The 26,829-nt window shown below is 48.8% G+C and overlaps 2 protein-coding genes across 30 annotated transcripts in view; one reads left to right on the top strand and one right to left on the bottom strand.

The window, feature by feature from the left end:
- The first annotated feature begins 1,506 nt into the window (after positions 1-1,506).
- On the top strand, positions 1,507-18,829 carry CYB5R2 (cytochrome b5 reductase 2). 11 transcript variants are annotated; one of them, XR_002007897.4, is made up of 10 exons: positions 1,507-1,638; positions 2,964-3,107; positions 3,335-3,407; positions 6,120-6,226; positions 6,517-6,646; positions 7,290-7,373; positions 8,041-8,126; positions 9,302-9,401; positions 10,308-10,530; positions 18,697-18,829. XR_002007897.4 is itself a non-coding variant. In XM_019037214.4 (9 exons), exons 1-9 carry the CDS (start codon positions 1,525-1,527, stop codon positions 10,478-10,480), a joined length of 1,011 nt encoding a protein of 336 aa, XP_018892759.2. In that variant the 5' UTR covers positions 1,507-1,524; the 3' UTR covers positions 10,481-10,747. The 11 variants fall into 11 exon arrangements, 8 of the variants coding, with proteins under 8 accessions (XP_018892759.2, XP_004050686.1, XP_018892761.1 ...); XR_008669569.2 differs by having other exon boundaries at positions 18,700-18,813; XR_008669570.2 differs by lacking the exon at positions 1,507-1,638 and adding an exon at positions 1,955-2,137 and having other exon boundaries at positions 18,700-18,813.
- A 243-nt stretch (positions 18,830-19,072) lies between these two features.
- PPFIBP2 (PPFIA binding protein 2) overlaps positions 19,073-26,829 on the bottom strand; it is a 145,011-nt gene continuing 137,254 nt past the window's right edge. For 10 of the 19 annotated variants that reach the window (XM_055355327.2, XM_055355323.2, XM_055355324.2 and 7 more), the window contains 6 exons: positions 26,643-26,731; positions 26,224-26,346; positions 24,913-25,038; positions 24,018-24,206; positions 22,662-22,838; positions 22,100-22,358 (listed from right to left, as the gene is read on the bottom strand). In XM_055355327.2, coding sequence (XP_055211302.1) covers positions 22,218-22,358; positions 22,662-22,838; positions 24,018-24,206; positions 24,913-25,038; positions 26,224-26,346; positions 26,643-26,731 — 845 coding nt within the window. In that variant the 3' untranslated portion in view covers positions 22,100-22,217. Of the gene's footprint in view, positions 19,145-20,371; positions 20,438-22,099; positions 22,839-24,017; positions 24,207-24,912; positions 25,039-26,223; positions 26,347-26,642; positions 26,732-26,829 lie in introns of those variants that run through there. The other 9 variants (XM_019037213.3, XM_063710633.1, XM_063710635.1 and 6 more) reach the window with 2 other exon arrangements.

The following is a 26,829-nucleotide window of genomic DNA, read 5'->3' as shown; positions in this document are numbered from 1 at the left end:
TAAACTACTGTAACTAAAACAGTGTCGTATTGCGACAAGGTTGGGCAGCTAGATAATGTAAGAGAAATGGGAGGCCGGAGCTAGACTCACACACCTATGAAAACTGATATAGGCCAGGGGTAGCAGGTCAGTTGCAGGTCAGTGGCCAGATGTGAGCAATTCAATAAATGTTACTGAAAAAAACACATTAGCCACATGGAAAAATGAAATTGTATCCCCGCCTCACATCCTACACAGAAATCAATTCCAAGTGGTTGAAAAACTTAAATGTGAAAGGAAAATCTTTAAATCTTGTTGGGGAAAATATAGAATATCTTTAAGGGCTTGGGTAGAAATAGACAAGTCACAAAAATCACTAACCATAAAGGCAAAAAAATTGAAGATTGGTATATTTGGTTACACTGCAATTCAAATTTCTATTCATCAGACTACACCACAAAAAAGCAGGACAGAAAAGAAAGAAAGAAAAAAGAAAGAATAAGTTACAAATTATGAGAAAACATTTCTAATTCATGTAACTGGCAAAGAAGGGATATCTAAAACACATAAAACCCCTAAAAATCAGTAAGAAAAAGACAACTCAACAGAAAAATGAGCAAAAATTATGAGCAGGCATTTTTTTTTCTGAAAAGGAAACTCCATGGGAAATAAATACATGAAAGGTGCTCAAACTTATTAGCAGTTATTAGGTAATGCAAATTGGATTCCTGATACATCATTTTACACTTATCGCATTGTCAAAAATTAAAATATCTGACTATAATAACCAAGCACCTGCAGGTAAATCAAAAGTAAAGGCATTTGATTAAGTCAAAGAGAGAAAATTAAGTTTGTTTATTCATTCACACAGCAAGAATTTTTGAGCCTGTGGTGGTGTGTGTCTTGGGGATAAGGATTGGTAAAGTGTTATGGGTTATTGTTTTCACCCTGATTCTTATGTTGAAGCCCTAACCCCCAGTACCTAAGGATGTGATCTTATTTGAAGGTAGAGCCTTTACATAGGTAATCAAGTTAAAACAAGGTCATTAGGATGGACCCTAATTGAATATGACTGGTGTCTTCATAAAAGGGGAAATTTGGACACAGGGACACACATAGAGGGATGAAAATGTGGAGACATAGGAAGGAGATGCCCCTTCTCCTAGCCCCTCTCCTACAAACCTAGGAGAGGCATGGAACAGATCCTTCCCTTACAGCCCTCAGAAGGAACCCACTCTGCCCACACCTTGATTTTGGACTTCCAGCCCCCAGACCTGTGAGACAATACATTTGTGTTGTTTAAGCCGCTCAGTCTGTGGCACTTTGTTACAGCAGCCCTAGCAGAGTCAAACAGGTGGGGATCTGCTTCTGGGCTTCTCTGTTTCACACAGGTCCTGAGGCAAGAATTTGCCTTTGCCTGTAATCAAGGGCGAGCCGGGCAGCCATGGTTCCGAAACGCACCGTGAAGACCCTCTAACTGTGCTTACTATTCTGCTCCCCTCCGATCGGCGCGGGGCTCTTGTCCTTCCTCTCTCCAACCAGCGAATGAATGAACGCAGCAGCGCTCTGAGTAAATGTCTTCAACTCGGCGACGCCCCTGCTTCGGCCCCACCCCGCAAACACCCACCCCGGACCAGGCCCAGAGCAGGCGCCCATGAGGTATGTTGAATGCATATATTCACGCGCTCTTTGCAGCTGCCCGAATTCTTCCTTCACCAGCATCCCCCTCCGCCCGGTCACCCAGACGGCCTTCTCCAGCCTTGCCGAGTTTAAGTAAGCTGAGGGGCGCTCAGTGTGGCAGCTCTGCGTGTGCAGGGAAGGGGCCAGGATGCAGAGGGGCGGCGCAGGAGCGAGGACGCCACGGCTCAGCGCCCCGCCAGCCTCATGATCGGGCGCTGCCCTGGGGGCAGGGCTGACCCAGAGCCAGCGGCTCGTGAGTGAGAGCCCCCCCACCACGGCCCTTCTCGGGGAGCGGGCCAGCCGCCGGGGTCCCAGCCTGCGTGGTCTGCCCGCGCTTTTGTCCTCCCGGGCGTGCGTGTCCGGGTCTCGGCCGGTTCCCCGTCGGCGACGCCACGAGTCTGCGGGCCCGCGGTGGGGGAGCCGCGCACCGGCCCCCGGCCAACCCCAGTTCGACGACATGTTGGGCGTCTCACTCCGGGTGGGTTCCGCGGCGGGGTGTATTTATGGAGTATTTAAGAAATATCTCCGTCGGGACGGCCGGAAGGAAAGAGGCCAGAGGCGCGGAGGCCGGCTAGAGCCGGGAACGAACGTCCGACCGGGAGGTTGGGAGCCGGGGCGGGAGGCGTGGGAGAGGTCGTGGGCGGGACCGCGAAGGGCGGGGAGCGGGGCGGGCCGGCTCGGATTCCGGAAGGCTGAGACTCCAGTGACCCGGCAGGAGGAGAGGCAACTTTCCCTGTCAGGCTTGAGTTGGGAGAGGAGCAGGGCGGCCTTGTAGGGTGGGGACAGATGCGGGGAGGCTGGCCGAGTCTCTGGCAGTTGGGTGCCCAGGCCCCCTTCGCCCTGTCCAGGAGACTGTTGGGGAGTCCCCAGGCCCTAAGTCACGGGGCACCTCTTAGAGCTACGCACCCTAGTTCTGTCTTTAAGGACTGGGCCCCTCATTCCGGATTGTGTATTAGGGGTAATGTCCTCCCCCTTCACCTCAAGGAAGGGACTTCCAGTGTATGAACCTTTGGCTGTAGCCAGGAGGGGCCTAGTGACCTGAGCACCCCAGGCCATGTGTGCTGCCTGCTCCAGGGGCCTGAAACATCCTTCCTGTGTGACCCGCAGCTGACCCCTCCCTACCCTCTGGTCCACCACAGGCTCTCCCAGCCGCCTTCTGTGTCACTACCGTTCTCTTTGCCTATTTCCTGCAGGCAGAGCTCAGCTCCTGTGCCTTTGGTGTGGGGAGGGTGTGCTGCGCCTGAGAGCTGCCCTGTCCAGGGCGGGCAAGACCTGAGGTGCTCTGCTCACATTGTGTCTGCCAGGACCCGTCCCTGCTCCTGACCATCACCGTCATTGGGGTCACTGTGCTCGTGTTGGTCCTGAAGAGCATGAACTCCAGGAGGAGAGAGCCAATCACCTTACGGGACCCTGAAGCCAAGTACCCGCTGCCCTTGATTGAGAAAGAGGTAATGGGTCAGCCCTGTGGATGGAAGGCAGTACGTGGATGATGGCTGGGATGGCAGGGCATCCAGTCAGTCATCTCATGGCCTCCAGTTCACTCCCCGCCGCCGTGTGTGTGTGTGTGTGTGTGTGTGCTGGAATAGCGCCAAACGGACCTCCTTTCCCAGGCATCTCAGCTGCCCAGCAAGGCTTCTAGAAAGCTGACGAACCTGCCTATGTTTTGTTTTATTAGGAAATCAGCCACAACACCCGGAGGTTCCGCTTTGGACTGCCTTCGCCGGACCATGTCTTAGGGCTTCCTGTAGGTGAGCCGGGCTTGGGTCATCACCAGGACTGGGGCCTCTGGGGGCTAGGCCCTCCTAACAGAAACACAGGTTTCCCACGTCCTGAGGTGTGGAAGATGCCCTCTTGCTCCTCCTGAGCCTGTGAGCTCAGGGAGATAGGGGGATGGATGTGGGACAGAAAATTTCTTTTCTTCATTATTCCAATTGGGCTGACACGAGAGTGGTACCTCAGTGAGCATGGAAAAGAACTGAACCTAGAGCCAAAAGGCCTAAAATCTCATGGAAGGCTCCTTGCTGGGGAACTTAAGGGAAGTCCTTCAATCTCTCTGAGCCTCAGTCTATGAAATGGGATTTCCCAGGCCCGCCTGTCTACCTCACTTGGGTTGTTGTGAAAGTAGAGTGACTGATGGATATGAAAATTCAGAAACTACAAAGTATTGTGCACCTGGGAGGGATGGGAGGAACCAGTGGTCGGGGAAAGGCCCAGAATGTGCGGGTAGGCAGGAATGAGTCAGGTGTGCCCTGCCCCCAAGGTCACTTAGATTCTCTGCAGGGGCCTCAGACCCACGTAAGGAGGGACCAGCCCTAGGAGTTGCGGATTCCAGCCCTAGGAGTCCTAGAGTTGAGTTATCCCATTTCTAATCTGTAACACCACTAGATAGCTGAGTCAGTCTTAGTGCAGTAGAAAACTGCTAGAATCAGGGATTCAGAGCAGCTTTGTATAATCTGCTAGTGCTGCTTGCCTGCCTGGTGGATCGTACTCCGTGGCCTATTTGTCTTACATGCACAGGACAAAACCTTGACCTCAGTTCTATCAGGTGGTGAGATTACACTCTAGCCAGCTGGCTGGGCCCCTGAGCCTCCTTGCTGTTCCCTCGCTCCACCTCTATGCACGAGAGCTCAGTGTTGTGCGTGCCGTCTCCCAGCTCCCTGCTCGGCCTGTCAGGCAGGTCCTGTTGGCAGGAAGCCTAAAAGAATGAAAAACTTTGAGATAGAGAATTGCTTAGAAACTGCCTTGACCCACTATCTCCTCAGCCTTGGCCTAGGCCATGCAAAGTTAGTGGGACAAGGTAATGTAGAGGCCTCTGGGAGAGTCTAATATGAGGCCTCAGAGTTCGCTGCTTCGTCCCAGCCCAGTGGAAGTGAAGCAAGTTAGAGATGGGGCTTGAAGGACCAGCCAGGGAGCCCCATTTGCCCTGGGGACACCCTCAGGTCAGGCCTAGGTGGCTGCATATGAAAGAGCCTTTCCAGGTTTCCAGTTTCAGGTTCTCAGAAGGAAGCTAGGTGTCTCAGGCACTTATTCCTGGGTATCCCTGGTGCCCAGAAGGACCATGACCAGAGTCATTGAGCCTGTTCTGAGCCCAGAGTGTTGGCACCTCAAAGACTTGACTCATCCCCTTGAATCAGCTTCAGGGACCAGCCCCTCTAGTGCCTACTCTGCCTGCTTTATTCTCCTCCTGCCTCCTCCTCCTCCCTGCACCTTAGGTCTTGGTTTCTATCCATATCTCTGTTCCATCTTCCTTGTCTCTTGACTAATTTCCTGTATGCCGTCCACTCAGTTTCTGAGCGAGTAGAAACTGAGGGAGTAGAAACTGACTACATACAGGAAGTTAGTCAAGGGTTAGGGTTACAAAACTTTCTCTTGCCTCTAGGTCTTAGTATCTCTTGATTGTACTCCTGTCCCTGCCACTAATTGCCTTAGTAATTTGAGTCTCACATTTTGGATCCAACAGGTCGTAGCTGCCCAGTGTGTCATCTGACAGTGGGATGTAGTCATGATCCATAGGTCTCTGGCCACACCTGGTTTATTGAATTCTACCGAGGACGGGCAGAGTTACACGGTTTAAAACTTCACTGCTACTCCTCACAAGGCCATAGGCCAGGAAGACATGATACTGTTGTTTCATTTGCTCCATGGGTACCCAAATCCTAGGGCCCTGTAGTATCTGTGAGCCCAGGCCTGCTCTGTGCCTAGTACCAGGATACAGATGGAGTAGTTGTAATTTATTCACAGATCTCAGTGATACATCCAGTTTAGGAAGAAATGAGTTTGTGAAGGCCACATATTCTTCTTGAATAGACAAATATTCCTTTCTGTAATTTTTTTTTTTTTTTTGAGACAGGGTCTCATTCTGTCGTCTAGGCTGGAAGGCAGTGGCACAGTCTCAGCTCACTGCAGCCTTGACCTCCTGGGCTCAGGTGATGCTCCCACCTCAGCCTCCCAAGTAGCTGAGACTATGGGTGTGCACCACCACACCTGGCTAATTTTTTGTATTTTTTTGTAGAGATGGGGTTTCGCCATCTTGCCCAGGCTGGTCTCGAACTCCTGAGCTCAAGCAATCCACCCGCCTCTGGGCTGGGATTACAGGCGTGAGCTACCATGTCTGACCCCTTTCTGTAATTTTTAATACTCACTCTCCAACTTTAATGATCTTTTCCTGCTCCAAAAAGCAGTTACACTAAGATCACAGGTGGGCAGACATATCACCCCCATTTTACAGATGAAGAGACCAAAACCCAGAGAGGTGAAGTGACTTGCCTAGGGTAGCACAGGGAGGCAGGGCAGGCCTAGGATCCGGGCATCCCATATTTGGGCTCCTTCCCTGCTTTTTCCCACCCCTCTTAACATTGTGCCCCCAGTATTTGCTCCCTTCACTGAAGCTCAGTCCTTTATTCCTGGGCCTTATTTAAGCTAAATGTGCTTTGACTCAGTGCTTGATGCCTTTTCTGTAGGTAACTATGTCCAGCTCTTGGCGAAAATTGACAATGAATTGGTGGTCAGGGCTTACACCCCTGTCTCCAGTGATGATGACAGAGGCTTTGTGGACCTAATTATAAAGGTAAATAGTGCCCACCATATCTGGCTACCTCGTGCTTCCAAGCCTATTGAGGGTGGTGGGGTGGAGGGGCGGTGCTTTTTCTCTGAGGGCACATATGCCCTAGACAGGGCTTTCCAGCAGTGAAGCTACAGTTAACCTTGTGGCAGCTTCATCTTCAGGGATTGCGTACAGCAATTGAGAGAGGAGAACACTTTCTCTGCAAAGCTTCCAGCAGTAAATGCATTCTCTAGTTGTACGTGGCTGTGGCATTGTGTCTGGGAATGTGAAAGCAGTGCTGCCTTGCTTTTCAGATCTACTTCAAAAATGTACACCCCCAATATCCTGAAGGTGGGAAGATGACTCAGTATTTGGAGAACATGAAAATCGGGGAGACCATCTTTTTTCGAGGGCCAAAGGGACGCTTGTTTTACCATGGGCCAGGTACTGGAGGGGTTAATACTGGGCTCCCAGCTGGGAGGAAGATTCCTGCAATGGTTCCATTGTTCTCGTACACTCCTCAGATTTGAGTCACATGGGGTTGTCCTTAGTCTTCATTCATTCACACACAATGCATAATGATCACACTTGTTACACATTCACACACCCACTTCGTGAGGTTGTAAGCTTTTGTAAGGTAGGGGAATGACTTGGTGTTTCCTCGTCATTGTATCAAAATCTCCAGCACAATGCCTGATACATAAATGGTGCCTGCTAATACTGAAAAATGGATGGAGGGAGTCCATGCTCCTTTGTTTACTCACATAGCCATTATTTACTCACTGGTTCACCTCCAAGAGTGAGAATGCTCTTTGAGTCTCTGTGTTAACTTCAGCTTGCCCCTCTTTTTCCTCAGAACAGAAGGCCCGGCGATTCCCCGAGCAAGTCCAGGCTCTATTCCCACTTTGTGCACTGGAGCACCAGGGCTAGCTGAGGAGACTGCCCTGGCCTGCTTCTCCAGCTTAAAATGGTGCAGACAGTCCCTTAGCTAGACGTGCCTCCTGGGAGTCCTAAGGAATGTCAGTGATCTTTTGCAGTCTCTTAGGCAAGAACTGCAGAGGTCATAAGCCATTCTCTGTGTTTCCAGGGAATCTTGGAATCAGACCAGACCAGACGAGTGAGCCTAAAAAAAAACTGGCCGATCACCTGGGAATGATTGCTGGGGGCACAGGTAAGAGGCTTCTAGGGGCTCTATCCAGAGAGTGAGCCCTGAGACCATTCTGACTTGGGAGTCATTTGATCCTCGAAGGGACAACATGAGAGATTTCGCATCCAGCTGTAGAAGGTGGGAATGATGAACCAGTGACAGGTCTTGAAACTGACCCTGTGTACCCTGCTTCCCCTAACCAATATGGTGGCTGCTCAGGAGCCTTGTGGGGACCTCTCAGGTCAGGCTGGGGGGCAAGCTGGGTAGGCCCACCCATGCTGTCCCAGGAGCTCCTAGATCCAGTTCAAGCCTGACTCTCCCCATCCCTTGAAAATGACTGCCTGAAGAAAGAGAGCAGTCTTTGAAGGAGACATACAATGTGCCAGGCACTGTAATGGGCATTCTTAAAACGATCACATTTACCCGTCATTAATTGTTTGATGAATGAGGACACTGAAGAACTTAGAGTGTTCTTTCCATCTTGCCATATGAAAATGAGAAAGACGACCTGACTTACTGTTGCATTAGAAAGGAAAACCAAAATGAAGGGCTGTTTCCTGCTTTGAGTTTTGGGGACAGAAGTGAGAAAAGGATAACTTGGGCTGGGGGAAGGTATGAAGCTTGCTGCAGGTCAGGGACTGCGGGCTTCAGAGACAGGGAGAAAGCTGGCTGCTCGCTCACTGTGTTCCAGGCATCACACCCATGTTGCAGCTCATTCGCCACATCACCAAGGACCCCAGTGACATGACCAGGATGTCCCTCATCTTTGCCAACCAGGTCAGTTCCTGCTGAGCTTGCAGTGGTAGGATGGAATGTTTGCTGAGCTGGGCTCTTGTTTTCATTTCTCCTGCATTGACTGAGCTCATGCTGCTTGGGTGCCTGCGTCTGTGGGAGGGCTTAGTGGGATCAACAGGGCTGCTGGCAGCTGGAGAAGCTGAGTCCAGGCCTGCTTTTTGCATGTATTTAACTCTTTTGTGTCTCCTCAGCCAGCCCTAAGCACTAAGCATTCCTTTTTTCCTTAAGATGTACTGCTGTATTTTTGCTAAGTGTAAAATCACAGACGTCTTCAGTAGACACTTCAGAAAATACAGAATATAAATATTTACTTATTTTTTAAATCTTTTTTCTATATATGTTATACATTTGTAATTTATGTATGCTTTTTTTTTCACTCAGCATTACCACAACAGGCATTTTCTTCTCTTTAAGATGCTTTATAAATATTTTCATCATAGTTTTTATCAAGTTGCACTATAATTTACTAACTTCTACATTCAGGCTGTTTTCAGTTATAAATAATATGGTGATGAATAATTGTGCCTACGCTTGATTACTTTTAGATTATTTTCTAAAACAGAATCCCAGAAGTGGAATGACTGGGATGAGAATCATGAAGAGTTTTAAGATCCAGGTCTTCTGTGCAGTTATCTTTGAGGCTGTGACAGGTTATTTTTGGCTTTGGTTCCCTTTCCCCCAAATGGGGCTCCAGACTGTTTTCCTCTCCTTCACATATCCAGTGCTGTTCTATCACAGGACTTTCTGAGCCCATTACATTTCTTCCAGAAGATCCTGGGCCTGCACTGAGCTTGTTCCAGTTAGGTTTGCTGTGCTAGAGCTCAGTGTAGATGTAGGAGGCAGGGCTGGAGCTCCGAGTGAAGCCATCCTGGCCAGCGCTTGGCTAAGGTCCTTCTAGTTGGAGGCAGTCACTGCAGCTCCATGGGAACCTACATCCCATGGAGGTTCTGCATCCACGTGGAGGAACTTCATCCACAGAACAAAGGGTTTGATCTTCAGGAGCAGCAGCAGAACTCTTGTTTGCCGTGGGAGTTGGCAGCGAGCACTCCAGCTGGAGTGGTGGCAGCTTTGGCCAGGAGTATGCTGACCAGTGTAGTCAGTCCAGGGAACAACAGGATGGCCCTGGAGGGGCTTTTTCAGTGTTGCTTCTTTTCTAGACAGAGGAGGATATCTTGGTCAGAAAAGAGCTTGAAGAAATTGCCAGGACTCACCCAGACCAGTTCAACCTGTGGTACACCCTGGACAGGCCTCCCATTGGTACGACATCCAGTGCCCTCACTTACCATGGGTCAGCACCAACCCTTGACCACTTTGAGGACTGGTCTCTGTCTCTTTGTTTTGTTTTAGTTTTGTAGGACCAGATGTGGGGGTGAAGCCTTGGGCTCTGGCTCCAGATGGGAAATGTGAGAAATTGAGGGAGAGAGGATTTGGGATGGCCTGCTTTTAAGGGCAATCGAGAGCAGGCGTCTAATACATCACCAGCACCTCACACACTGCACTGACCATCAAAAGGGACACTGCCCCTGTCCACTCTGAACACCCACCCACTCCACACAGCCATCACATACACATCTAATATGGGCACTGACCCCTTCACCACTCACCCTTCTGCTTACGGCCACCACACCCCTTACCACCCACCTCACCTGGACATGCTGAGCCCCCAGACAGCTGCTGCAGCCCAGACAGCATCCCAGCAACGACTGTGCACAGAGCACCCCACAGGCGCGCCTCTCACACTGCTCCCGGCTGTACCTGCTTGTCATACAGGTCCCTGGTCGGCAGAGGGCGCTACCCTACTGAGCAATTTTGCGCAGTTCCACTAACACCAGGCCACACCCTGCCGGACAACTCCAGCTGGCTGTATTGATTCACACACCTCGGTATACCTCGTTGTGTTCTCCTTCCTCGTCAATGCTGACAGCTGACAGACAGCAGCAGGGCTTCAGGGTCCCCACAGTGAGCCTGGGACCTGGGGTGACTGCTGCAGAGGGCTGTTTACTAGTTCTGAGGCTTTTTGCAGGGAGCAGTAGTACAGACTTCTAAGCCTTTGTAGAGCAGCTTGTCACCTCCTCCCTGGCTGAGGGTGGGTGTGCAGGCGGCCTGGGATCAGGAACTCCACCTGGCATCCCTCAGCTTTCTCCTGCATCTCCTTCATTTCAGGCTGGAAGTACAGCTCAGGCTTCATTACTGCCGACATGATCAAGGAGCACCTTCCTCCTCCAGGGAAGTCCACGCTCATCCTGGTGTGTGGCCCACCACCACTGATCCAGAAGGCGGCTCACCCTAACCTGGAGAAGCTGGGTTATACCCAGGACATGATTTTCACCTACTAACACCTCCATGTGCTCAGCAAATTTGCATGTCCCTTTTCATCTGTTTCAGAGTAAGTTCAATTTCACCATGTTAAACTGGGATGTTTTCAAAAGTGCCTTGCCATGTACCTTCGTGCACACACTGGTTCTCTTTTGGGTGTGGGCCTAACAAAAAGGGCTCAAGGGGCTGGAGACTGGCTGCTGGGGCCTCCTTGCTTGGAGGCTGGAAAGAGCTCCATTTCAGTATCTTTCTCCGTGGTTTTGTGAAATAAACTCAAGTACAAAGCAGATAGCCCATGAAGTGTGGCTCTGTGGGGGACTTGCTAGGCAGTCAGGAGGCCGTGGCCTGGCCTGTGAGTTGGCTTCTGCATGCCCATGGGGGTCAGAACTAGCAAGTGTCAGGGCAGTTCCTAAAAAACTCCAAGTGGGGTCACATCAACTCTCAAGAATCTCTCCATGGCACTAGGGGTCATGGTAGGAGTGGTTACACACAGAAACTTCTCAACTTTCAAAGTCAGGTTCCAGAAACTGCCTTAAATCCTTTGCATCATGAAACCCAAACGAGGGTGAAACTGCCTTAAATCCTTTGCATCATGAAACCCAAACGAGGGTCTGTCGGGGTGGGAGGGAGGGACAGCCAACCTCACGCATCCCCCTGTTCAGTGTCTCCTTGGGGATCCTTCACTGCTTTCAAGGGAGACCCCACTCTGGCCCCCCCCATCTCTCCAGGACACACTCCAGGGCCTGGCTCCCAAGGCCCTTCTTGATTTGGCTCCTGCCGACTTTATTAGATTTTTCTTTCCCTGGGCCCCCAACTCTGACCCCATTCTCTCACCTACTGGTTCTCAACTGAGGGTGATTTTGCTGCTCAGGGAACAGATAACAACGTCCAAAGACATGTTGGTTGTCAGCTACAGAAGGGGTGCATCTACCCTCTATTAGCATTTAGAGGGTAGAGACCAAGGATGCTGCTAAACATCTTAAAACCCACAGGAGAGCCTCCATCACAGAGTATTACGCAGCCCAAAGTGACAGCAGCACAGAGGCCAGGAAACCCTGCTCTAGCCTACCAACTTTTGGCAATCCCTAGGTTGTGCCGGGCTGTCTCAAGTCTGTCTACCTGGAATGCCCTTCCTCTCCGGCATACCTGGGAAAATATGATTCATGTTTCCAAATTCAAGTGTCACCTCTTCCATGGAACCTATTCAGACTCCTTCCCCAAACCCCCATTAAAAATGACAACATGCGAGGGAGGAGCCAAGATGGCCGAATAGGAACAGCTCCAATCTACAGCTCCCAGCGTGAGCGACGCAGAAGACAGTGATTTCTGCATTTCCATCTGAGGTACCGGGTTCATCTCACTAGGGAGTGCCAGACAGTGGGCGCAGGTCAGTGGGTGCGCACACCGTGTGCGAGGTGAAGCAGGGCGAGGCATTGCCTCACTTGGGAAGCGCAAGGGGTCAGGGAGTTCCCTTTCCAAGTCAAAGAAAGGGGTGACGGACGCACCTAGAAAATCGGGTCACTCCCACCAGAATACTGCGCTTTTCCGACTGGCTTAAAAAATGGCGCACCACGAGATTATATCCCGCACCTGGCTTGGAGGGTCCTATGCCCACGGAATCTCGCTGATTGCTAGCACAGCAGTCTGAGATCAAACTGCAAGGCGGCAGCGAGGCTGGGGTAGGGGCGTCCGCCATTACCCAGGCTTGCTTAGGTAAACAAAGCAGCCGGGAAGCTCGAACTGGGTGGAGCCCACCACAGCTCAAGGAGGCCTGCCTGCCTCTGTAGGCCCCACCTCTGGGGGCAGGGAACAGACAAACAAAAAGACAGCAGTAACCTCTGCAGACTTAAATGTCCCTGTCTGACACCTTTGAAGAGAGCAGTGGTTCTCCCAGCTCGCAGCCGGAGATCTGAGAACGGGCAGACTGCCTCCTAAAGTGGGTCCCTGACCACTGACCCCCGAGCAGCCTAACTGGGAGGCACCCCCCAGCAGGGGCACACGGACACCTCACACCACAGGGTATTCCAACAGACCTGCAGCTGAGGGTCCTGTCTGTTAGAAGGAAAACTAACAAACAGAAAGGACATCCACACCAAAAACCCATCTGTACATCACCATCATCAAAGACCAAAAGTAGATAAAACCACAAAGATGGGGAAAAAACAGAACAGAAAAACTGGAAACTCTAATAAAAAGCAGAGCACCTCTCCTCCTCCAAAGGAACGCAGTTCCTCACCAGCAACAGAACAAAGCTGGATGGAGAATGACTTTGACGAGCTGAGAGAACAAGGCTTCAGATGATCAAATTACTCTGAGCTATGGGAGGACATTCAAACCAAAGGCAAAGAAGTTGAAAACTTTGAAAAAAATTTAGAAGAATGTATAACTAGAATAACCAATACAGAGAAGTGCTTAAAGGAGCTGATGGAGCTGAAAACCAAGGCTCGAGAACTACGTGAAGAATGCAGAAGCCTCAGGAGCTGATGCGATCAACTGGAAGAAAGGGTATCAGTGATGGAAGATGAAATGAATGAAATGAAGCGAGAAGGGAAGTTTAGAGAAAAAAGAATAAAAAGAAATGAGCAAAGCCTCCAAGAAATATGGGACTATGTGAAAAGACCAAATCTACGTCTGACTGGTGTACCTGAAAGTGATGGGGAGAATGGAACCAAGTTGGAAAACACTGCAGGATATTATCCAGGAGAACTTCCCCAATCTAGCAAGGCAGGCCAACGTTCAGATTCAGGAAATACAGAGAACGCCACAAAGATACTCCTCGAGAAGAGCAACTCCAAGACACATAATTGTCAGATTCACCAAAGTTGAAATGAAGGAAAAAATGTTAAGGGCAGCCAGAGAGAAAGGTTGGGTTACCCTCAAAGGGAAGCCCATCAGACTAACAGCTGATCTCTTGGCAGAAACCCTACAAGCCAGAAGAGAGTGGGGGCCAATATTCAACATTCTTAAAGAAAAGAATTTTCAACCCAGAATTTCACATCCAGCCAAACTAAGCTTCATAAGCAAGGGAGAAATAAAACACTTCACAGACAAGCAAATGCTGAGAGATTTTGTCACCACTAGTCCTGCCCTAAAAGAGCTCCTGAAGGAAGCACTAAACATGGAAAGGAACAACCAGTACCAGCCACTGCAAAATCATGCCAAAATGTAAAGACCATCAAGACTAGGAAGAAACTGCATCAACTAATGAGCAAAATAAGCAGCTACCATCATAATGACAGGATCAAATTCACACATAACAATATTAACTTTAAATGTAAATGGACTAAATGCTCCAATTAAAAGACACAGACTGGCAAATTGGATAAAGAGTCAAGACCCATCAGTGTGCTGTATTCAGGAAACCCATCTCACGTGCAGAGACACACATAGGCTCAAAATAAAAGGATGGAGGAAGATCTACCAAGCAAATGGAAAACAAAAAAAGGCAGGGGTTGCAATCCTAGTCTCTGTAAAACAGACTTTAAACCAACAAAGATCAAGAGACAAAGAAGGCCATTACATGATGGTAAAGGGATCAATTCAACAAGAAGAGCTAACTATCCTAAATATATATGCACCCAATACAGGAGCACCAAGATTCATAAAGCAAGTCCTGAGTGACCTACAAAGAGACATAGACTCCCACACATTAATAATGGGAGACTTTAACACCCCACTGTCAACATTAGACAGATCAACGAGACAGAAAGTCAACAAGGATACCCAGGAATTGAACTTAGCTCTGCACCAAGCAGACCTAATAGACATCTACAGAACTCTCCACCCCAAATCAACAGAATATACATTTTTTTCAGCACCACACCACACCTATTCCAAAATTGACCACATAGTTGGAAGGAAAGCTCTCCTCAGCAAATGTAAAAGAACAGAAATTATAACAAACTATCTCTCAGACAACATTGCAATCAAACTAGAACTCAGGATTAAGAATCTCACTCAAAACCTCTCAACTACATGGAAACTGAACACCTGCTCCTGAATGACTACTGGGTACATAACGAAATGAAGGCAGAAATAAAGATGTTCTTTGAAACCAACGAGAACAAAGACACAACATACCAGAATCTCTGGGACGCATTCAAAGCAGTGTGTAGAGGGAAATTTATAGCACTAAATGCCCACAAGAGAAAGCAGGAAAGATCCAAAATTGACACCCTAACATCACAATTCAAAGAACTAGAAAAGCAAGAGCAAACACATTCAAAAGCTAGCAGAAGGCAAGAAATAACTAAAATCAGAGCAGAACTGAAGGAAATAGACACAAAAAACCCTTCAAAAAATTAATGAATCCAGGAGCTGGTTTTTTGAAAGGATTAACAAAACTGATAGACCGCTAGCAAGACTAATAAAGAAAAAAAGAGAGAAGAATCAAATACACGCAATAAAAAATGATAAAGGGGATATCACCACCGATCCCACAGAAACACAAACTACCATCAGAGAATACTACAAACACCTCTACGCAAATAAACTAGAAAATCTAGAAGAAATGGATAAATTCCTCGACACATACACTCTCCCAACACTAAACCAGGAAGAAGTTGAATCTCTGAATACACCAATAACAGGCTCTGAAATTGTGGCAATAATCAATAGCTTACCAACCAAAAAGAGTCCAGGACCAGATGGATTCACAGCCAAATTCTCCCAGAGGTACAAGGAGGAACTGGTACCATTCCTTCTGAAACTATTCCAATCAATAGAAAAAGAGGGAATCCTCCCTAACTCATTTTATGAGGCCAGCATCATTCTGATACCAAAGCCAGGCAGAGACACAACAAAAAAAGAGAATTTTAGACCAATATCCTTGATGAACATTGATGCAAAAATCCTCAATAAAATACTGGCAAAACGAATCCAGCAGCACATCAAAAAGCTTATTCACCATGATCAAGTGGGCTTCATCCCTGGGATGGAAGGCTGGTTCAATAGACGCAAATCAATAAATGTAATCCAGCATATAAACAGAGCCAAGGACAAAAACCACATGATTATCTCAATAGATGCAGAAAAAGCCTTTGACAAAATTCAACAACCCTTCATGCTAAAAACTCTCAATAAATTAGGTATTGATGGAACATATTTCAAAATAATAAGAGCTATCTATGACAAACCCACAGCCAATATCATACTGAATGGGCAAAAACTGGAAGCATTCCCTTTGAAAACTGGCACAAGACAGGGATGCCCTCTCTCACCACTCCTATTCAACATAGTGTTGGAAGTTCTGGCCAGGGCAATTAGGCAGGAGAAGGAAATAAAAGGTATTCAATTAGGAAAAGAGGAAGTCAAATTGTCCCTGTTTGCAGACGACATGATTGTATATCTAGAAAACCCCACTGTCTCAGCCCAAAATCTCCTTCAGCTGATAAGCAACTTCAGCAAAGTCTCAGGATACAAAATCAATGTACAAAAATCACAAGCATTCTTATACACCAACAACAGACAAACAGAGAGCCAAATCATGAGTGAATTCCCATTCACAATTGCTTCAAAGAGAATAAAATACCTAGGAATCCAACTTACAAGGGATGTGAAGGACCTCTTCAAGGAGAACTACAAACCACTGCTCAAGGAAATAAAAGAGGATACAAACAAATGGAAGAACATTCCATGCTCATAGGTAGGAAGAATCAATATCGTGAAAATGGCCATACTACCCAAGGTAATTTACAGATTCAATGCCATCCCCATCAAGCTACCAATGCCTTTCTTCACAGAATTGGAAAAAACTAAAGTTCATGTGGAACTAAAAAAGAGCCCACATTGCCAAGTCAATCCTAAGCCAAAAGAACAAAGCTGGAGGCATCACGCTACCTGACTTCAAACTATACTACAAGGCTACAGTAACCAAAACAGCATGGTACTGGTACCAAAACAGAGATATAGATCAATGGAACAGAACAGAGCCCTCAGAAATAATGCCGCATATCTACAACTATCTGATCTTTGACAAACCTGAGAAAAACAAGCAATGGGGAAAGGATTCCCTATTTAATAAATGGTCCTGGGAAAACTGGCTAGCCATATGGAGAAAGCTGAAACTGGATCCCTTCCTTACACCTTATACAAAAATCAATTCAAGATGGATTAAAGACTTAAAGGTTAGACCTAAAACCATAAAAACCCTAGAAGAAAACCTAGGCATTACCATTCAGGACATAGGCATGGGCAAGGACTTCATGTCTAAAACACCAAAAGCAATGGCAACAAAAGCCAAAATTGACAAATGGGATCTAATTAAACTAAAGAGCTTCTGCACAGCAAAAGGAAACTACCATCAGAGTGAACAGGCAACCTACAAAATGGGAGAAAATTTTCGCAACCTACTCATCTGACAAAGGGCTAATATCCAGAATCTACAATGAACTCAAACAAATTTACATGAAAAAAACAAACAACCCCATCAAAAAGTGGGCAAAGGACATTAACAGACACTTCCCAAAAGAAGACATTTATGCAGCCAAAAAACACATGAAAAAATGCTCATCATCACTGGTCATCAGAGAAATGCAAATCAAAACCACAATGAGATACCATCTCACACCAGTTAGAATGGCAATCATTAAAAAGTCAGGAAACAACAGGTGCTGGAGAGGATGTGGAGAAATAGGAACACTTTTACACTGTTGGTGGGACTGTAAACTAGTTCAACCATTGTGGAAGTCAGTGTGGCGATTCCTCAGGGATCTAGAACTGGAAATACCATTTGACCCAGCCATCCCATTACTGGGTATATACCCAAAGGACTATAAATCATGCTGCTATAAAGACACATGCACACGTATGTTTATTGCAGCATTATTCACAATAGCAAAGACTTGGAACCAACCCAAATGTCCAACAATGATAGACTGGATTAAGAAAATGTGGCACATATACACCATGGAATACTATGCAGCCATAAAAAATGATGAGTTCATGTCCTTTGTAGGGACATGGATGAAATTGGAAATCATCATTCTCAGTAAACTATCGCAAGAACAAAAAACCAAACACCGCATATTCTCACTCATAGGTGGGAACTGAACAATGAGATCACATGGACACAGGAAGGGGAATATCACACTCTGGGGACTGTTGTGGTGTGGGGGGAGGGGGGAAGGATAGCATTGGGAGATATACCTAATGCTAGATGACGAGTTAGTGGGTGCAGTGCACCAGCATGGCACATGTATACATATGTAACTAACCTGCACAATGTGCACATGTACCCTAGAACTTAAAGTATAATTAAAAAAAAAATGACAACATGCTCTTTTAGGCTGCAGAAACTAATATTGGAGCATCTGTAACCTTTGGCAGAGTCTTGTTTGAAACTGGTCTGTACTCCACTACACTGTAAGCACCTTTAGGCAGGGACCTTGGCATTCATGCCTGTATCTCTAGCCCTGGCATGGAAGGTTCTTAACACACACATGCGAAGGAGTGGGTGGATGAGGAACTTAGGAGCATGGATCTCCTTGGCAACTGGAGGACTGTCTACAGAAGCCAGTGCAGAGCAGGTGCTCCAAGTTTGTGGTGAGGACGGGTATGGTAAGACGACAAGAAACTTCAAGGTGAGCTGTGCTCTGGCTCAAGGGCAGACACAGCACTGTGGGAGAGCTACCTGTAACTGGATCATGTGGGAAGGCTTCCTGAGAGACGGTCTCTTTGCCGTGCCTTGAGAGACAGGATTTTCCCTCATGAAGGGGACTAGGAGAAAAATGCATTCCCCAGTGAGGGAAGGGCCTGAGCACACGCCTGGAGGGAGGAAAGACTAGAGTGGAGAGAAAACAGACATGTTTGGGAAGTTGGTGAGTTGCAGTGGAAACACGGAGCTTGAGGTGCTCAAGGGCCTTCCACTTGGGGGAGCTATTTAATCAGACATTACGCCTGAGCTGCTCCAAGGGCAAGGCCTGGGAGGAGGCTGTGTGTCAGCTTGGGTGGAGGCAGAAGGCAGGGTGTGCACGTGTTGAGGACGCCTCTGCTCCAAGCTGGGAGTCGCACAGATACCCCTTGCAGATGACGGGAGATAGAGTCAGGCAGGGCTGTGGGAAAGGAGCCTCGTTGCTTTACCCACTCATACCCTAAACACCTGCCTTGCCCAGCCACAGTCCCATGAATGGAAAAAGCACGTTCCTGTGAAGCAGCCCCGGAGGGAGCTCCTGGTGATCATTTCACAGAACAGTCTCTACAGAACATTCAAAACAGTTTTTCGCAACTTTTTTTCCAGCAGGTTTTATGAACTAACAGCTCTTCCCCTCGAGTGTGAGAGCCTCCAGGCTGTCACCAGGAATAGCACAAGCCATCGAGTCTGTGTGCTGATATGTCACTGCCCTCCCACAAAGTGGTCTGCAGTCCATGTATAAAAGTACAAAAGGTATGAAGCCTGCGGTGAAGAGCGCAGCATGGTTGAAGACACACATGGACCCTGGGGCCACCCCTGGACACCTGTCCCACAGCTCTGCTTCATGCCTGTCAGCAGCCTGTCTGAGACACCCTGCCAGCCCGGACTGGGCTTGCAGAGGGGGCTGTGTGCCCGCTCCCCACAGAAGCAAAGGCTCCGGGCCCCCACACGTGCCTCCCTACGCTCTCAGCCACGAAGAAAGTCATCTCCAGTCATCAGAGTTGGGGGCAGGCAGGCGAGAGTCATTCAGCAGCTGGTCCTGGCTCAGCATTGTCTGAAAAGGGCACAGCCGAAGGGTCAGTTTAATACAGTTTTGGTCCAGGCTGCCCTGCAGCAGCTGCACCGGAACTAGAGAGCACTGGGTGAGGGCTGCATCTGACACAGGTGCACTGTAAGTTTATAGTGTCCCAAGAAACCCTGAGTATTGGGTCAGAATAAACAACACTATTAAGATAAAAATAAATTGTTCATCTTAGAAATAAATTTTCTATTTTCAGGCCACCAAAGGCCTAGATCATAAGGGCAAGTGTGGGCAGATTCCTTTCATGGGTGGGCCAATAAATAAAAATGTTGAGTAGAAGTGATCCTGTTTGGAGTCAGGGAGACTTTCCTGTTTTGTCCTTGAAAACAAGGAGAGTCGTGTGTCCCTGTCCTTGTCCTGTCATCCCAATGGGCCTTGCTAGACAAGCAAGCAAAGTACAGTGACAGGGGCCTCGATGGGGACAGACACTGTAGCCAACAGGCTCAGTGATGGAATGTCCAAGAACTAAAAGGCCCTGGGAGTGATGGGCCCTCAAAAACAAATCCTGTGCTGTGGCTGGCCTTTTCCTGCCAGCTCTAGTCTGCCTATAACCCTGGCAAGAAGGATGTCATTAGCCCTGCTTTACAGATAACTAAGCCAAAGCTCAGGAGAGAATGACACCCAAGGTCACAGAGCTAGTGAAGTCAGAGCAGGGACTTGAGCCTCACTCCAAAGCTGCTTTTCAAGGCCAAACTGCTTCCCCATGATATGGTTTGTCCTTTCGGGCATGCCAGGATGTGCTCACAAGCCTGTCAACACTCTGTGATACCCACAAAGTCAGAGGCACGATAGGAAATGCATGTGTCTCTGGGCAGAGGGTGGAAGTGTCCACTAGGACAGGATGCAGCCTGGGCTCTAGGCTGATGAGACAGGTGATCTAGAGTTGCTGAGCATCTTGGTTTCCTCATCTCTAAGCCTGGGAAGAGGACCTGAGATCTAGTGTGCTTTAGCTGGCTTTGGCTAACAGCCCATGAGCCTCCCCACTGCCCTTAGGGGCTCAAGGTCCAGTAACAGGCCAACAGAGAAGGCCCCTGGGCTGCTTTCTGCCTTGTGGCTGGCTCAGGCTCAGGCTGTGACCCCAGCACTAAGCACCATTCCTTCGCCGTCCCCCAGGCCTTGTGCACACCACACCACACCACACCAAACTCACTGGGCCTCCCTGGCACCAGTCCGACTGTGGGGAGAGGGTCAGAGTCCTACCGTAAGGCGGTGAATGTCTTGGGAGAGGAGCCCTATCTGCGTCACGGTACCTTCCGAAGGTGCCATCTGTAAAATGGGCAGCAGCCTGGTCAGCACACATGGATGCAGCTTGTGATTCAGAGAGATGGCATGCAAGTCCTGTTGTGCTCAAGCCTGGCTTCTCCAGGGCATGCTTCTCTGGAGGGATAGGCAAGGAGTGGGCCAGGCCCTGTGGAGTGACAGGTGGGTGGAGCACATGCTGCTCCTGTTTCCTGGGGAAAGGCATCAATGTCCCACACTGCATGCATACCTCTCCTGGGGCCCCACTGGGAACTGGCATTCAGGGTACACAGAGGCAAGACACAGGCTTGTCAGAAGCAGCCCTTCTGCACGTGTTCAATGTTCCAGCTATTTCCAGGAGCAGAGAGCAGTAGGAATGAAGGCCTTCAGGATGCTAGACTCACGCTACCAGGCAACAGGAGCTCAGACACCAATGCCCTGACATAGGTGGGCATCCTTCCTCACTACTCTAGAGCCTCCCTCCTGCCCCTCCTTCTCAGGTAATGCTGGTCTCTTCCTCCTTCCCTAAACCTACTTAGACACTGTAGATTTGGAAACATCCTCTGTAAATTTGGAGGGCACCAAGTGGAACCCCTCCCTTGTTTTATAGGTAGGAAAACAAGCCCACAAAGGGAACAGGACTTACTTGAGAGTGCAGACAATCAGTGGCACAACAGTTCCATGCAGGTTTTGAAAACAGGCACATGCAGAGATCCCTGTACCGCAACGTAAGAAACAAGGGACAAAGCCTGCCCTGACTGGCTCTACAACTCCAGTGGCCAGGCATCAGCCTGAATGAGCACTTGTCATCCAGTGGACCTGGGTACCAGGATCTATCAGCAGCATTGCCAGCTGGCAAGCTTGTCCCCACATCTCTCACCTCCCAGGAGGCAGTGGCCTGTGGCAACAGACCATGCCTGAGGCTGCTGGTAGTTTAAGAAGCGAATCTTAGCATAGCCTCCATCTGGTGCAGAATCAGAGTGCTACAATGGAATGGAGTCATCAGGCCGTGCCCAGGCCATCAGACAGCGGTGATGTGGTGTTACTCTTCTGCGGTGAGGCTCAGGGGATTGAGGGGAGCCAAGCACTGCCTGGGGGCAAACTAGAGTCTGCTGACCAGGAGTCCAGACTGGCAAGGCACATCTCTACCTCAGTCCCAGCCAGACAAGGCCCATCTGGAGGAGCCATTATCAGTCAGTCAGCCTCTAAATCAAGGGGACAGATCTCTTTCAGTTCTGCCAGCAGACAGACCAGCCCGCACCATGGTTATGAGCCTGGCTAAGTCAGTCATAGAGAAGCCAGCAAAACACATGAAAGAGAGTCTTTCCAGCAAGGTGCCTTCTTGTCTCCCCACCATCGCCTTCACTGGGGGGGCTCATGCCACTAAAACCACTCAGCTTTGAGGTCTGCACGACAGATGTACCCTATGGTCAGGATGTGCATGAGACACGAAGCCCCCTCGGCTTCACAGAGGGAAGCAAATTCTGAAGCAGTGAGGCCACGGACCTCCTCTGAAGGCTACGGGAGGGGGTCCCGCCTTGTTCTACCCCCCTGGTGAATCCTGAGCATGCACCTGGCTGAGGACTAGGCTCAGTGCCACCGGCTCTTCAGCTCTGCAATCGGTAGGACTCCATTTCCAGCTACCCTCAGCTCTTTTTCCCCAACAAAGTTAAAGATATGGTGCGCTGCTTGCTTTCCACATAAATATTGCTTTTATTACAAGAAAGAAGAGACCACCTCTAAAGTAAGGCACAACACAATTCCATTGTCACTGTGGCAGAAGTCCCTGTTGCTCATCCCTTTGATCTCAGCCAAGACTGTGGCCCACGGGCCTAAGGCACTTGAGCTTCTCCCTCAACTGAAGTGTAGGGGGTGCCTGAGAGCTGAGCCTCGTGGGAGTGTCCATGGTCTCTGGACCTGCATCGAAGTTCATGTGTTTCCACTGGTGCTGAAGATGAACATCAAGAATTACTAGACATGTAAAAGTGTCTTTAAGTGTCTTTCCTCCTGAGTCCACCTTTGGCAATGGTCCCCAAAGCCTGGCCCCTTAGAGATGCAGCTCCAGATCTTGGCCACCCTCAGGGTTCAAAGAGAGACTGGCCCAGGGGTACACAATTGCTGAAATATTCTCTGCGAGTCATGCACATGTGCGGGGGTGAGGTGCAGTTATATGGTGACACACACAGTGTTACTGTGAGCTCTCAGGGTGCACAGAGGGCAGGTGACAAGGGCATCAGCTAATCTGTCCCACCTGGTCCAGCCCATCCAGTTCAGGGGCATCAAGGGGGCTGAGGCCCCGGTAGCCACTGTAGACCCTGTGACTATCACTGACACCGTCACTGGGCTCCATTGGGCAAATGTAGTCCGTTGATTCATCAAACTTCTTTTTTCTTATGTTTCCAAAGTGTGAAAATCCTAGTTTCCTTGGCTAAAACACAGAAAATGCAAGATTATGAGAAGGCAATCAAGGCAGTGTGCAGGTATGACTGACAATATACTTAAAATTTAAGAGCAGGCCCTCAAGGAGAGGAATAATGTAAACTGCTCCTAGAAAGACTCTGAACAAAACAGAGCTCTTGTAAGCAATTTCTATGCTGCAGAAAGGCCAATAGGTAAATAATCTTGAACAATAAGAGCTGCCCCTCCAATACTATGCCTGAAACTCATGCCTGGCTGCCCCACCAAAGTGACTTTCTTATTTCCGTAGATGAACTGGGAGTTCCTTTAGAATGTACGTGAGGTCTGCACTTGAGGCGAAGCACAGAGAACTTGCCTCAGCACAGCTGCTGGCACCCCAACCCTTTCCCATCTCAGCACCTGGCACCATCTGAAGGCACGTAGGATAGCCCCAGGTTGCTCTCTGCCCTAGCGTCATCCAGCACTGTTTCTGCCTGACTCCCCCAGACATACTTCCTGTCCTGCTCCCCTGGGGAAGGAAGTCTGTGCCTGAGTTGTAGCTGGGCATGAAGCATCAACACTACCAGGGATAGGACCAGCCTGGCCTCCAGAGGTTGCCTGTTGGTCTGTAGTCTGGGAAGAATGTGGTCTGAGGATGCTGTGGCTCAGGCAGGTCTAAAGGGCTTTGTGGGATTCTGGGAGCCCCAGTGAGTAGTGTTGGTGCTTGAAAGACCTGGGGACCTCTGGGTATCTGTGTGCTGGCCACTTCACGAAACAAGACAAATGGAACCAGCTTCCATTGGGAGCACTTCCTATATCAGCAGGACAGCTTTGACCAAGATCCCACGGCATTGCGGCACGCAGGCAGGCCTGACCGAAGGAAAGCCAGACTCGGAGCGCTTCTGCTCTGCAAGGTGAGTCACAGCAGCAGTGGGGTAGAGGACGAGCTCTAAGCCACCTGAGGATAGGTGCTTCTTGCACATATTTTCTAGGTAAAGAAACCTGCACTGTCTTCCTTGGACTCAAAACTGGTGGAGAACTGGCTTAACAAAGACTGGCCTCACAGACCACAAGCCCACAGCAGAAGCTGAAAGATCCTCTTTGTCCAGGCTGCGCATGCTGCTCTGGCTGTGGGCATTGCGCCAGGTGCTGTGCTGCATGAGGGCCAGGAGGCAGCCCAGGGCCCACCCAGAAAGGGTCTGCAACTCACCCGGACTTTGGCTGTGGTGGTCAGTGGTGTGTAAGCTGGTGAGGCCATTTTCTCTCGCTTTTCCTGTTCAGCCTCCGGACCAATCAAGGCATTGAACTTGGTGGTCAGGTGGCGCCTGAGGAGCGTCTTTTGTGGGGGGATATTGAGAAGCATAGCCAGGGTGTCCCCAGTGAAGCGTGGCTCCAGGATCTAAGAAGGAACCAGAGACAAGCCTGGCCAGGAGCAAATACAAATGGCTCAAGGGGGGGGATGCTGAGAGAATGGCCTGTTGGGGCTGGGGGTGCCTCCAGAGGAGGGGCAGGAGCTCAGTCACTTGTTCTGAGTCCCACTCCACTCACTGGCTGGCACAGGGCCTGGCTCTGAGCACATACTAGCACATTTGCTGACTGACCACCTTGTTTTCACAGACCAGCAGAGAACTGGGACCTCTTTGGTGAGGCTGTCTCTCAGGATCTCCTCTGGATGACATCCAAGCCACCACACTTCCTCATTTCCCCTCTGGCTTTGCCACTGACAGATCTGAGTAGTGATAGGGATCGTATTGCAGCAAGTGGGAAGCTGCATTTTTATGGCTTCCCCGTCCCTTCCTCAGCCCTGCTGTTCCCTCAGGGACAGGCAGACCTGCCTTGTAAGCGTTGGTCTCCATGCAACCCACTGACCTAGAATTCTCAAGTCTCATGCCAAGGAGGTGCTGCCAGAAGGCATCTTGCTTCCATGAGGTATATTAATTCTCAAGGACAAGTTATCAAAATACTTTGAGACATCAAATTATGCAAGACCTCCAGATGAAGTACCTATTTTTTTTCGTTAGCTTTTATGTCTTGTCCTTAATAAATAAGTTTCTGAATATCCCATTTGCACCAAGGCAGGTGGGCTAGGCCAGAGAGCCACTCACAATGAGGCCTCCATGGACTCCACTCCCTCGAAGATTGGGTGCATACTCTGCCAGGTCCACAGATCGTAACCACTCCATCACCCTGTGGTTGGACCACTGTACAACTTCTGAAGGAGAAAGGTTACTCTGTCAGAGGGAGAAGGAGAGTGAGGAAGTTAGGCTTAATAGGTCCCACCATGGTCCTCTATGGAGTCAGCCCCTGTAAGTAACCCTGCCCCAGACGCATCACAACAATAGAAGGCCCTCAAGCTTAGTGACCCACCCCATCTGCTAGAGCACCAGCCTCCCCAGTTTCTAGGAAATAGAGCTCCCACTGAATCTTTGAAGATCTTCCACACTGAGATATCTGAATCCAGAATTCTGTTACTCCATCATTTTCCGGCTAACTTTGAGACAAATAAATGAGGACATTATAGTTATTCTTTCAGTGATTCAACAGAACTTTAAAGATGACTGTCAATTTTACAATCCAAGTGGTTTATCGATGAAAGATCTCCCTGGTGTGGCCAATGATTTTAGGGGAGCACACCTTAAGGTACTTATTCCTAAGTGCTCTCACGTAGCACTGTGGTCTTAAAAAGGCACAGCGCTGTGCCTGACATATACAAGACATTCAAAACATGTTGGTTGAATAAGGAGAAAATAGGAGATAGACAGCAAAGGTAGCAGCCCAGGAAGCTGAGTTAATTTTACAGCAAGGTTAGACCTAGTTCCCAGGAACAGAGGAGATAGAATGTGACTGACAATCTTCAGTTTGGGGGTCCACCAAGAACTCCGAAGTTCATGGAACATAATCAGTTATTTCTTCAAGACTTGGGGTGCTGTTATTTACGTATACTATTTCTTCTCTAGCAAGACTGCTCATGGATCCTCTGTACCTGGGCCTGGAAGTCAGTTAATTTTGGATCTACAAGTAGGGATACCTATTCTGAAATGTCTAGCTTCTACGGGCTCCTCTTCCCCCTCCTCTGTCTCTTCTCTTCTCTTCTACTGTGAAACCCATCTTTCCATTTTGTCTTTCCCTCCCCCTCTCCTTTGCACCATCTCCTCATCTCCTTTAATCACTATGATGACTTTATAGCATGTGTCTCCCCAGTGCAGGGTGGGAGCTTAGAGGTCTATGGCTACTGTGAGACACAAAGTACAGGTAACGGATGTTTGGGGCAACAGGAAGCACAAGCAAACAAAAGAATCCCAGGCACCATGGTGCAAAAAACAGTGCTTTTATGATGTCATTCTTGTTTGCTCATGCTCGATGTTTCAGGGGTCCTGGCTCAGGGCTACCTGGAGAGATACTATTTGTGGTCTCACCTCATCAGCTGGCCGCCGGTGCAGGCAGTGGGGGTTGAACTTGTTGACATGCAGCACGTGAATGGCACATTTGATGCTGAGATGATGTAGTTGGCTGGTGACTTTTAAGAAGAGTAAATCATTCTGAAAGAGGAAAGTTTGGTTGATAAACCAGAGTTTCCAAAGTGACAAAAGACCCCTGATGTCCCTCACCAGACCAAGCATAGACAAGTCAACCACATCTCAGGAAGGTGCACGTGGAGACACCAATAGCTTATCACAGTGGTTTGTACTCTGCTACTTGGGACCTCTTTTGTGACAAATGATACTATTTCAAGGCCTTAAGAATATATGGAATCAAGTTTAAAATAACCACCCTGGGTACACGTGAGCTGAGTGCTCACAGGGACAACTGAAATATTTAAAGAAAAAGTCCTCACCACAGTTAGGTATTGCAGCATTCGTCCGTCAACTCTAGATTCATGAAACTGGTCTTTGTACTGGGGTAAGCCAATATCATCAAGCCACCCTACAAATACAAAAACCCCAGATGTGTCAGGATTCATGAGAATGAGAGAATGTAGACACCAAAAAAAAGGGGAGCAAATTATATTTTGAGGTTTGTTT

The sequence above is a fragment of the Gorilla gorilla genome, chromosome 9 (assembly GCF_029281585.2).
Source record: "Gorilla gorilla gorilla isolate KB3781 chromosome 9, NHGRI_mGorGor1-v2.1_pri, whole genome shotgun sequence".
In the NCBI taxonomy this organism is placed as follows: Eukaryota; Metazoa; Chordata; class Mammalia; order Primates; family Hominidae; genus Gorilla; species Gorilla gorilla.
This window is presented reverse-complemented; position numbering and strand designations above follow the sequence as displayed.